General features: G+C 41.7%; 1 protein-coding gene across 1 annotated transcript; it reads right to left on the bottom strand.

Moving 5' to 3' along the window:
* Positions 1-3,944: 3,944 nt before the first annotated feature.
* On the bottom strand, positions 3,945-10,799 carry LOC140727355 (interferon alpha-21-like). The gene is made up of 4 exons (XM_073044630.1): positions 10,705-10,799; positions 9,848-9,937; positions 4,183-4,422; positions 3,945-4,068 (listed from the first exon to the last, which is right to left on the bottom strand). The coding sequence occupies exons 1-4, from the start codon at positions 10,762-10,764 to the stop codon at positions 3,970-3,972; spliced, it is 489 nt and encodes a 162-aa protein (XP_072900731.1). The 5' UTR covers positions 10,765-10,799; the 3' UTR covers positions 3,945-3,969.
* Positions 10,800-11,823: the final 1,024 nt, after the last annotated feature.

Raw genomic sequence — 11,823 nt, 5'->3', positions numbered from 1 at the left:
TCTAGTCTGTGCCGAACGCTTACTCTTCACCCAGTCCCACTGGCCTGTACTCAGCCCATAAATCTCCATTCCTTTCCTGTCCATATACCTATCCAATTTTACTTTAAATGACAATACCGAACCTGCCTCTACCACTTCTACTGGAAGCTCATTTCACACAGCTACCACTCTCTGAGTAAAGAATATAAACCCCTATCAGCTCTCCCTCCCAGACTATGCTGCTCCAAAGTAAACAACCCAAGTTTGTTCAGCCTCTCATGATAGCACATGCCCTCTAAACCAGGCAACATCCTGATAAACCTCTTCTGCACCCTCTCGAAAGCTTCAACATCCTTCCTATTGTGGGGTGACCAGAACTGTATGCAATACACTCTCTGGGAGAAGAAGTTTTTCCTTAACTCTGTCCTAAATGATCTACCCCTTATTCTCAAACCATGCCCTCTGGTACTGGACTCTCCCAGCATCTGGAACATATTTCCTGCCTCTATCTTGTCCAATCCCTTAATAATCTTATATGTTTCAATCAGATCCCCTCTCAATCTCCTTAATTCCAGTGTCTAACAAGAGTCTATAAAGTTGCAACATAACCTCTTTACCTTTGAACTCAATGCCACGAATAATAAAAACAAGTACTGTATCCCATAAGCCTTCTTTTTTTAACTTTTTTATTGTGTTTTCAAATAGTTACAGAATAAAAGTATGCGACAAAGAAAATATGTGTTACCCATCCGCCCTCCCCTTAAACCCTCCCCCCTAACATCCCCACTGAAAGAATAAAGAAAGAAAGAGAGAAAAAAAAGGAATGCCTGGATATTAGAAGATCTCCACATGCTCCACGGAGTTCGTAATAACTTTAGTATATATATTTCTTTCTTTCCCCAAGTAACCAATTATTTCATCTTCGGAGCGCCTATATATTTAATCCTGTCTTTTGTAAATAAGGGCGCCACATTTTCAAAAATGTTTCATATTTATCTCTTAAATTATAAGTAATTTTTTCAGGTGGACTACAGCCATAAATTTCTTTCTTCCAACGATCTATACTTAAATATGTATCCGATTTCCAAGTAACTGCAATAGCTTTTTTGGCTACTGCCAATGCAATTTTTATAAATTCTTTCTGATATTTATTCAATTTGGATATCGGTTTTATCCCTTCAGTATCACCTAGTAAAAGTAGTATTGGATTATGTGGAAGTTGTATTCCAATAATTTGTTCCAGTAAAACTCTTAAATTTGTCCAAAAAGCTTGAATTTTAGAACAAGACCAAGTAGAATGTAAAAAAGTACCAATTTCTTGGTTACATCGGAAACACTGATCAGATAAATTTGGGTTTAATTTATTTCTTTTTTGTGGTGTAATATATAGTTGATGTAAAAAATTGTATTGCACTAATCTTAATCGGACATTTATTGTATTTGTCATACTCTCAAGACATATTCTTGACCAATTTTTTTCTTCAATTTTAATATTCAAATCACTTTCCCATTTTTGTCTTGACTTATGGACTCCTTGTTTAATTGCCTGTTTTTGAATCAAATTATACATACAAGAGATAAATTTTTTAGTCTTTCCTTTTTGAATTAAAGTTTCTATTTCATTGGGTTTCGGTAATAACATTGTTTGACCTAACTTTTCTCTTAAATAAGCCCTTAGTTGAAAGTAACAAAAAAGAGTGTTGTTTGATACTTTATATTTATTCTTTAATTGATCGAATGACATTAATATACCTCCTTCAAAACAGTCTCCTATATATCTAATCCCTTTTTGAAACCAATTATATAAAAGTTGATTATCCATTGTAAAAGGAATAAGTCTATTTTGAATTAAAGATCACTTTGCTAATAAGGATTTCTTTGTCTCATCGTCAACATCTATCTTATTCCATAAATCAATCAAATGTTTTAATATAGGAGATTCTTTCTTTTCCCGTATCCATTTAGATTCCCAATTATATATAAAGTCTTCTGGTATGTTTTCTCCTATTTTATCTAGTTCTATTCTGATCCATGCCGGATTATCTTTCTCAAAAATAGATGCAATAAATCTAAGTTGATTTGCTTTATAATAATTCTTAAAATTTGGAAGTTGTAACCCTCTGAGCTCAAATTTCCATGTCAATTTTTCCAATGATATTCTTGACATCTTACCTTCCCAAAGAAACTTCCTCACATATTTATTCCCATAAGCCTTCTTAACCACATTATCGACCTGTGTCCCATTCCTGCCTGCACTACCTTGGAGGTCCTTCTCCTCAGCCTCTTTCCTAACTCTATATACTCACTACAAAGGACTTCTTTTTTTTTGTAAATTATGCTTGCTAACTTCTGTTTGTAATGTTTATAATATGCTGTGCTGTTCTTGCAAAAACAAAAGCTAATTTTCATGGCATTTATAACCTGGGCACTGATGCTTCTGACAATAAACTTTAATTTAGAATTTATGATCCTGGATTCTAAAAGCACGTCAGTTCTCAATCCCAGTCCCATTCTGACCTAACTGCAGCCTCCTCCACTGCCACAGTGAGCCCGATATAAGCAAGAAGAGCCGTACGTTATCCTCCCTGACAGTGCTAATGCATGTGGCTTCTACTTTTAAAAAATGGGCCTGTGTTACACGCTCACTTCGGACTCAACACTTCCTCATTCAAAGGGAGAATATGAAGATGAAAACCAAGAACTTAAATCCAAGAATCATACAGGGAAGATAAAAATCAAGTCGAATCACTGTGAAGTGTACTCATATGCTGAGTGTGACATTGCAGGGGAAAGAATAAAGCGGGGGAAGTACCTATAACAAGGTGTGAGAAGAAGAAATGTTATGTTCTGTGAGGAGGATCAGCGTGCACAAAATTTGTATTCCAAAAATCTGAAATATTCAGAATAATTAACATGTAGTAACATCTTCACTGATTTTTTTATTAAATGTAGAAATATATTATCCATTGCAATTCTCACAATAATAATAAATTAAAACTTTTGAGCTACATGTACATACTTTGAAAAATGATCACAATAAATACACTATAAATAAATTAAGTTAACTTTATCTTCTAACCATTGGAAGAACAATCACATTATGCTCACTGAAGGTCAGTGATGAAATCAAGAGGAATGGTTTTGCAAACCACAACCTGTGCACTGAGTGTAGGTCAGAACATTCCCAATGCATATTCCCATTGCAAAAATGACAATTAGAGTAATAATTTTTGGGAAAACGAACGGAACTTTAAATAATTTACCTTTGAAAAGGGGCTGAAACCTACAACTCTCAGATTAAACTCTTAACAGTAGAGGATGCTGGACAGAAGACATCGCAAACTTTCATGTGCATGAAGTTATGAGAAACAAAATTCCACCCAGGATTAATTTTAGGTAGGGAACTAAAATAATGTAAACCATAACAGAGATAAGATGCAGAATGGCAGATAGAGTAAGAAGCTGTCCACTGTGCACCTTTTCCAGGAATGGATCATTGCATTACAGTAGCTGCCTGTCTTGATATGAATGGACAAGAATAGGATCATTCAGCAAATTCACATGTCATCACTGAGTAATACTACAAAAAATAAATTAATAATACAATAAATTAATTCAACACTGGATATGGAGAAAGACCCAGACATTATTCCTTCCACATCACTTGCCAAAGGAAAATGTGTGATTAACATAGTTATATAATAAATAGTAAAAACAGAAAATACTGTAAACATGCACAGCTCAGACAACTGCTGAGTGGAGTGAACAACAGTTAGTGTTTCAAGTTTATGAGCATTGACTCGAGGAATTCACTCAGTTTTCTTCTGCACATGCACTGATTATTTGCACCAGTTGGGTTTTCCATTAACATTTCTAGCATTTTATTTTTCAATGTAACATCAGTCTGTTCAGATATACTTTTCCTTGAAAGTTATTTTAAATAAATAGTCATAAATCTTGGTCCCTTATGAAATTGACTCTGGAAAATCTTCAGTGATCTCTGCTGATTTTTGCCATAATGAGAAGGAGCTGTTTCAAATGCGTCATGGTCTCAGCGCGGGTTATCTCCCAGGCACAGTTGCTGAATCCCTAAAAGGGAGGACAAAAAGGCAAATGTACTCAATAGTGAAAAATTAGATAATGAACAAGTATAAAGTAGATAAATAAGTGTATTGGCAGGCACATGTTTTAATATCAATGTACCTTCTGTTTCAGAAACTCTCTCAATTTCTGAAAGTATTTAAGAATTGCGGCATTCTTCCTTGGCCTGGACTCTGAGCCTGGTTTCCGGACACAGACATCCAGCACTCTGAGCTGCCGATCCAAGAGAAGCTGGAGGAGTTCCACTGAGCTCTGGACCCAGCTGACTGAGCTCAGGTTCATACTGTAGATCCTGCGGAGGTGATGCAGGGTCTGATGGACAATCCAGATCCGGTCCTGGGCCTGTGCAAAACATACATGGGGACATTAGTAGGGCCGTGGTCTCACAAACGTTTAGAATTAGAACAGAATGTTTATGAGTCTTAGTACAAGACAAAATCAAACATCAACTTAAAATATACAGACCGCAAATGGAGGGCTACTAACAACTGTGAATTGAAGGCCACATCATTGGCAGTTTCCATCTACAGCTAGAGATTTCAACAGGGAATGAGCAATGAACCACACGGATGAAGAAGACGCTTGACTGAATGAGGGAATGGCATCAATGCCACAGGATGCTACTTACACAGAGACTAGAGTCTGCTCTCCTTTCACCAGAAATAGTGAGGGGGAGAGTTTATAGAAATCAACAATCTCATAAAGGGGGGAATCAAGGAGGTGAAACAGACAGTCGTCTGAATGGGTTGTTAAAAAGATTAAACAGTAACTTATAAAGACAGTGGCATAAACAGTTGCATGTTAACTTTGCAAACACTAGGAAAGCTGCAGATGCTGGAAATTCAAGCAACACACACAAAATGCTGGTGGAACACAGCAGACCAGGCAGCATCTATAGGGAGAAGCACTGTCGACGTTTCGGGCCGAGACCCTTTGTCAGGACTAACTGAAAGGAAAGATAGTAAGAGATTTGAAAGTGGGAGGGGGAGAGGGAGATCCAAAATGATAGGAGAAGACCGGAGGGGGTGGGGTGAAGCTAAGTGCTGGAAAGGTGATTGGCAAAAGGGATACAGAGCTGGAGAAGGGAAAGGATCATGGGACGGGAGGCCTAGGGAGAAAGAAAGGGGGAGGGGAACACCAGAGGGAGATGGAGAACAGGCAAAGAGTGATGGGCAGAGAGAGAAACAAAGAGTGGGTAAGAAAAGTAGGAGGGGCATTAACGGAAGGTAGAGAAGTCAATGTTCATGCCATCAGGTTGGAGGCTACCCAGCCGGTATATAAGGTGTTGTTCCTCCAACCTGAGTGTGGCTTCATTTTGACAGTAGAGGAGGCCATGGATAGACGTATCAGAATGGGAATGGGACATGGAATTAAAATGTGTGGCCACTGGGAGATGCTGCTTACTCTGCACCTACACACCTATGCTCTGTCCACCAGAGAAAGCAGGATCTCCCAGTAGCCACACATTTTAGGTCATGTGGTTAGGGGAATAGATGACAAGTGACTATGGGAATGGGAACTTTTTAGGGGTGTCTTGTAATGTGAGCTGAGGTGTCCTATGTCTGCACCCTGTGGTACCTGATGCCCAATGGCCATCACACATTTTTAAGATAAGCTGATCATAGGCATCTTCTACACTTCAGAACTTGAGTAGAGGCAAATAAAAGTCACAGGAAAAAAAGGTGCTGGGGTCCTCTCAGTCCATACCACCCATCAAGCAGCCACCTAAAGAAATCTCATTCAGAGTGATTGGGGCAGTGGTTGTAGAAGGGAGATGCAGCCTGGAGAGAAACTGCGAGGCAGGAGAGGCAGTTAGTCAATAGCAAAGAGTCAACCCTTTCATTTCTTCTACCAAAGTGCATGAACTATACTTTCTGACACTGTATTCCATCTGCCATTTCTTTGCCCATTCTCCTAATCTGTCAAAGTCGTTCTGCAGCCTCCCTACTTCCTCAAACTTCCTACCCCTCCACCTTCAAGTTGCCTGCAAACTTTGCAACAAAGCCATCAATTCCGTCATCTAAATCATTGATATATAACGTAAAAAGAATCGGTCCCCAACACAGACCTTTGTGGAACACCACTAGTCACCGGCAGCCAACCAGAAAAGGATCCCTTTATTCCCAGTCTTTGCCTCCTGCCAATCACCCATTGCTTTATCCATGCTAGAATTTTTCACGTAATACCATGGGCTCATAGCTTGTTAAGCAGCCTCATGTGTGGCACTTTGCCAAAGGCCTTCTGAAAATCCAAGTACACCACATCAACCAACTCTCCTTTGTCCATCCTGCTTGTTACTTCAAAAAATTATAACAGATTTATCAGGCAATATTTTCTCTTGAGGAAACCATGCTGATTATGGCAAGTACGCTAAGACCTCATCTTCTATAATTCGCTCCAACATCTTCCCAGGCACTGAGGTCAGTCTAACTGGCCTATAGTTTCTTTTCTTCTGCCTCTCTCCCTTCTTGAAGAGTGGAGTGGCATTTGCAAATTTTTAGTCTTACAGAACCATTCCAGCATCTTGTGATTCTTGAAAGATCATTATAAATGCCACCACAATCTCTTAAGCCACCTCTTTCACAACTCTGGGGTGTATATCATCTAGCCCAGGTTACTTATCTACCTTCAGACCTTTCAGTTTCCCAAGAACCTTCTCTCTAGTCATGGTAACATCACACAATCTTCATGATCCCTGACACCTGGAACTTTTACCATACTGCTGGTGTCTTCCACAGTGAAGACTGATGCAAAATACTTCCTCCGTTCATCCGCCATTTCCCTGTCCAACATTACTATCCCTCCAGCATCGTTTTCCGGTGGTCCAATATAGAACCATAGAACCATAGAACATTACAGCACAGAAACAGGACCTTCAGCCCTTCTTGGCTGTGCTGAACCTTTTTTCTGCCTAGTCCCACTAACCTGCACCTGGACCATATCCCTCCGTACACCTCTCATCCATGTACCTGTCCAAGTTTTTCTTAAATGAGCCAGCATTTACCACTTCTTCTGGCAGCTCATTCCACACTCACATCACTCTCTGTGTGAAGAAGCTCCCCCCCCCCCAATGTTCCCTGTACACTTTTCCCCCTTCACGCTTAACACAAGTCCTCTGGTTTTTTTCTCCCCTGCCCTCAGTGGAAAAAGCCTGCTTACATTCATTCTATCTATACCCATCATAATTTTATATACCTCTATCAAATCTCCCCTCATTCTTCTATGCTCCAGGGAATAAAGTCCTGACCTATTCAACCTTCCTCTGTAATTCAGTTTCTCAAGTCCCAGCAGCATCCTTGTAAACCTTCTCTGCACTCTTTCAACCTTATTAACATCACTCCTGTAATTAAGTAACCAAAACTGCTCACAATGCTCCAAATTTGGCCTCACTAATGTCTTTTGCAACCACACCATAACATTCCAACTCTTATACTCAATACTTTGACTTATAAAGACCAATGTACCAAAAGCTCTCTTTACGACCCTATCTACCGGTGATGCCACTTTAAGCGAATTATGTATCTGTATTCCCAGATCCCTCTGTTCTACTGCACTCCGTAGTGTCCTACCATTTACCTTGTATGTTCTATCCTGGTTTGTCCTTCCAAAGTGCAATACCTCACATTAAACTCCATCTGCCATTTTTCAGCCCATTTTTTCAGCTGGTCAAAATCCCTCTGCAAGCTTTGAAAACCTTCCTCACTGTCCAATACACCTCCAATCTTTGTATCATCAGCAAATTTGCTGATCCAATTTACCACATTATCATCCAGATCAATGATATAGATGACAAATAACAATGGACCCAGCACTGATCCCTGTGGCACACCACTAGTGACAAGCCTCCACTCAGAGTAGCAATCCTCTACTACCACTCTCTGGCTTCTCCCATTGAGCCAACGTCCAATCCAATTTACTACCTCACCATGTATACCTAGCGACTGAATCTTCCTAACTAACCTCCCTTGCGGGACCTTGTCAAAGGCCTTACTGAAGTCCATGTAGACAACATCCACTGCCTTCCCTTCATCCACTTCCTGTCTCTCTTTATTGCACTTTATATATCTGGAGAAACTTTTGATCTCTTCTTTAATATTATTGGCTAGCTTATTTCTTATTCCATCTTTACCTTCTTAATGACTTTTTTAGTTTCCTTCTGTTAGTTTTTTAAAAGCTTCCCAATCCTCTAACTTCCCACCAATCTTTGTTCAATTATATGCCCTCTTTTTGGCTTTTATGTTGGCTTTGATTTCTCTTTTTCGCCACAGTTGTGTCATCTTTCCTTTAGAATACTACTTCCCCTTTGGGATGTATATATCCTGGGCCTCCCAGATTGCTTCCAGAAATTCCAACCATTGCTGCTCTGCTGTCATCCCTGCCAGCTCTTTTCCAATCGATTTTGGCCAACTCCTCTCTCATGCCGCTGTAATTCCCTATACACCACTGTAATGCTGATACATCCGAAGCTTCTCCTTTTCAAATTTCAGGGTGAATTTTATCATATTATGATCATTTTCCCTGATAGGTTCTTTTACCTCGAGCTCTCTAATCAATTCTGGTCCTTTGCAAAACACCCTATCCAGAATAGCTGATACTAGTCAGCCCAACCACGAGCTGCTCTAAAAAGCCATCTCGTAGGGCCAGGCACTCGAGAAATTCTACCTCCTGTAATCTAACACCAACCTGATTTTCCCAAACTCCCTGTATATTGAAGACCCCCATGACTGTTGTAACATTGCCCTTTTGGCATGCATTTTCTATCCTCCATTGTAATTTGTAGGCCAGAACCTTACTGCTGTTTGGGGGTCTGTATACAACTCCCATCAGGGACTTTTTACCCTTGCAGATCCACAGCTCTATCCACAATGATGCAACACCTTCTGACCCTATGCCACCTCTTTCTGAGTATTTACTGACTATGCCAGCAGGTAAACAAATCTCAGGATTGTAAATCGTGAAATATATCTATTTTGATAATAACTTTACTTGAACTTCGAACAGATATTGCGAGAGTTTCTGTCTTAAAATGTTTGTTCCAAATTCCATCTATGAATTGTGGATTTTTTCCTGCTATCCTGTACTCCAAAGTTTTGCATTCAATCTATAACATTGGTCATAAAAGTCTCTTCCATGTGGAAAGTTTATAGATGTCTACAATCATAGAACCACGTGATATGACACATCACTGTCCGGTCTCCTCTCAGCTTTTATCTCCTTGATACCGATGGGCCAGCTATAATGTAAAATAATTTAACGAGAAACCTCACAATTCTTCAGCGCAAGTCATTTAAAGTGAAGTAGGTGGTTCCATCACCAATGAAGCACGCGGGTAGTGTGATGATCTGAGAGGATGCAAGTATTTCCTGTGATCAACAGAACTCGCAATGTTACTGGGAGGTGGGGGAGAGAGAGGAACACACAGGGAGGGAGAGGAAAAAGTAGCAGAAGGTGATAAAGGGTGACGTGTTTATTGGTGACAGAGCATGTGAAATGATGGGAAGGAATTGGGTACAGAGAGTGAATTACCCGTGAGTGGGACAGAGAGAGAGGGGGGAGCAGTGTGATAACTGAAATGAGATCTATTCCGTGTGAATGGGGTCCTGAAACTCAGAGTGACAGAGTCAGAAAATGAGAGTGACATGGAGAGAAAGAATTCATATTCTGATATAGTCAAATTATTTGGATAAAGTTCGGATCCGATCCTTCGCATTACGTAACATAGTGTCTCGAATTAATTACATTAAAGTAAAATGCAGTGTTTACTCACATGAACCTCCGCCGAAAGTTTCACCAGCTCCAAGGGCTTGGTTTTCAACGACAGCCTCTCAGTCACACACTGTCGAGGGAGGCGGCCACCCTGAGACAGAAGATATTAACGTTACTGACAATCCCCACACACAGAAACACCGGAGAACAGACTCTTTGAAATCACCTGATCGGTAACAGCAAACAGCCCGGGGACTGTCAGGACCGGTCTCTGGGAGCGGGTTCAACTCACCATTTCTTTCAGTTCGCCCAGAGTCTCTGTGTTGAGAACTCGCAGTAACTGTAACCTCTCACAGCCCAGGGTCAGGGTCACGGTCAACAACAGCCACACACTGCAAACTCTCCAAACACGGCCCAATGCCATCTCCACCCAACACGGAATAAAGCACCGATCTGAGACCAGAATCAGCTCCGAAAACGGGTCTTGTTCGCCGAATGGAACTCTCGATATGGAAATGCCACGGCTTGTGATCCGGGAGCGGACGCCGGTGCTGCCGAGACCCGTGTCTGGGGATCGTGTTGTGAGCTCTCTCTCTGCCATGCTGCCGGATTTTATATGTTAAAATCCGAAAACGGGTGACATTCGAAAAGTGAAATGACTGCGGGATATTTGGGAACGCGTCGGGAGAGAGCGGTCTCCGCTCTGAAGTAAGGAATCTGAAAGCGGGAGAATCCAGCTGCAGTGACGGGAAAATCCGCCACCGGAGAGAGCAGCAGCGCTCAGGCTCTTGGTGCGTTCGTTCAGTTCGGGGGGTCCAAGGTGTTGTGGAGGGTGGGTCGAGTTTGGCAAGGGACGTGGTAGGGTGAGGACGTGACTGTGTCGGTGCATCCGTCGGGGCTGCATTTTATCAGGGTTACCGTAACACTGCATCTTTCAGCGCTGATCTTCTCTGTTACATCCAACTGCAGTGGTGCCATATCGCAGGGTGGTCAGTGCAGAGCGCCCGGGACACGTCCTTCTGGTGGCGACTGTGCTCGCTATGAAGATGGTCTGGTGTCTGGGTTCTTTACAGAAGACACTTCGGCGTTTCTTTCGTCTCCGGATCGGAAGGCGATTGCGATGCCTGCTCTCTCTGCGGGTTAGTCTCCAGCTCAGCTTGCAGCTGCGCGGCAAATTCACCCGAAACTAAAGTGTCCCAGGGTAAAGGTGACGGTTCGTCACTTCCGAAAGTGGGCGTGTTAATCAACAGGAATGGATCGGCAATAAAACCTCAGAAGCGAGGACATCTACTTCCTGATTAAGTGCTGGAGTCCTCGGAGCAGGGGGTTCTATCTCATTCGTATGGTTTTCGTCAGTATCTAGCGCGGGAGTTCTCTGATATTACACTGGTTGAAGTATATATTCCCACCCCAGGCAGATGTCAAATTAACACCGGAGGGATTGAGCTCCGTGATTAACTGGCCTCCCCAATGCCTTCCTCAGTATCGAAGGGCACTTCAACCAGTTTAGCTTGAAGGAGCCTCTACCGAACTACTGCCAGCATGCACCGGTAACATCCAAGGACTCAACACACTCGACCACTGCGGGATGCAACAATGAAGAACACGCTCCAGACCAGCATCCCTATTTTCTTAGTTGAAGGTGATTCAAAATGTCATCGAATACTCTGCCAAACTTCTGCAGAAACTGTGGAAACTCAATGCACAGGAATTCAAGAGGCTGCAGAGTGTAGTACGCTCGTCCAGTTTCGTCACTCTCCACACCATAAATGACATCGGCAAGAGACAGTGCCCCAGGAAAGCAACATCCATTATAAACGTTCCCACGAGGCAGAAACTAGAGGAGCCAGAAGACTCACATCTCAAAGCTCTTCAGCAGCTTCTTCCCCACTGTCTCGGGGTCCTGTACCGACCTGAAATACCCTAACACGACCCTGGATTAACTTGCACAACTTACTTGTGTAGTTATGTCTACTTTCCTTATTTCGGAACTTGTGTATAATTTATGGTACTGCAAGTTTACAGAACATAGAACAG

This window comes from Hemitrygon akajei, chromosome 5 (assembly GCF_048418815.1).
Source record: "Hemitrygon akajei chromosome 5, sHemAka1.3, whole genome shotgun sequence".
Classification (NCBI taxonomy): Eukaryota; Metazoa; Chordata; class Chondrichthyes; order Myliobatiformes; family Dasyatidae; genus Hemitrygon; species Hemitrygon akajei.
Note: the sequence above shows the minus strand (reverse complement) of the source record. Positions and strands in the feature narration are given on the sequence as shown.

Excerpts from the sequence above, each read along its gene's own strand:
- LOC140727355 (XM_073044630.1), bottom strand. The coding sequence starts at position 10,764 with ATGGCACCACTGCAGTTGGATGTAACAGAGAAGATCAGCGCTGAAAGA. Across the intron at positions 4,423-9,847 it reads AACTTTCGGCGGAGGTTCAT|GCCCAGGACCGGATCTGGAT; the intron begins GTGAGTAAACAC and ends TGTTTTGCACAG. Across the intron at positions 4,069-4,182 it reads GAGAGTTTCTGAAACAGAAG|GGATTCAGCAACTGTGCCTG; the intron begins GTACATTGATAT and ends CCTCCCTTTTAG.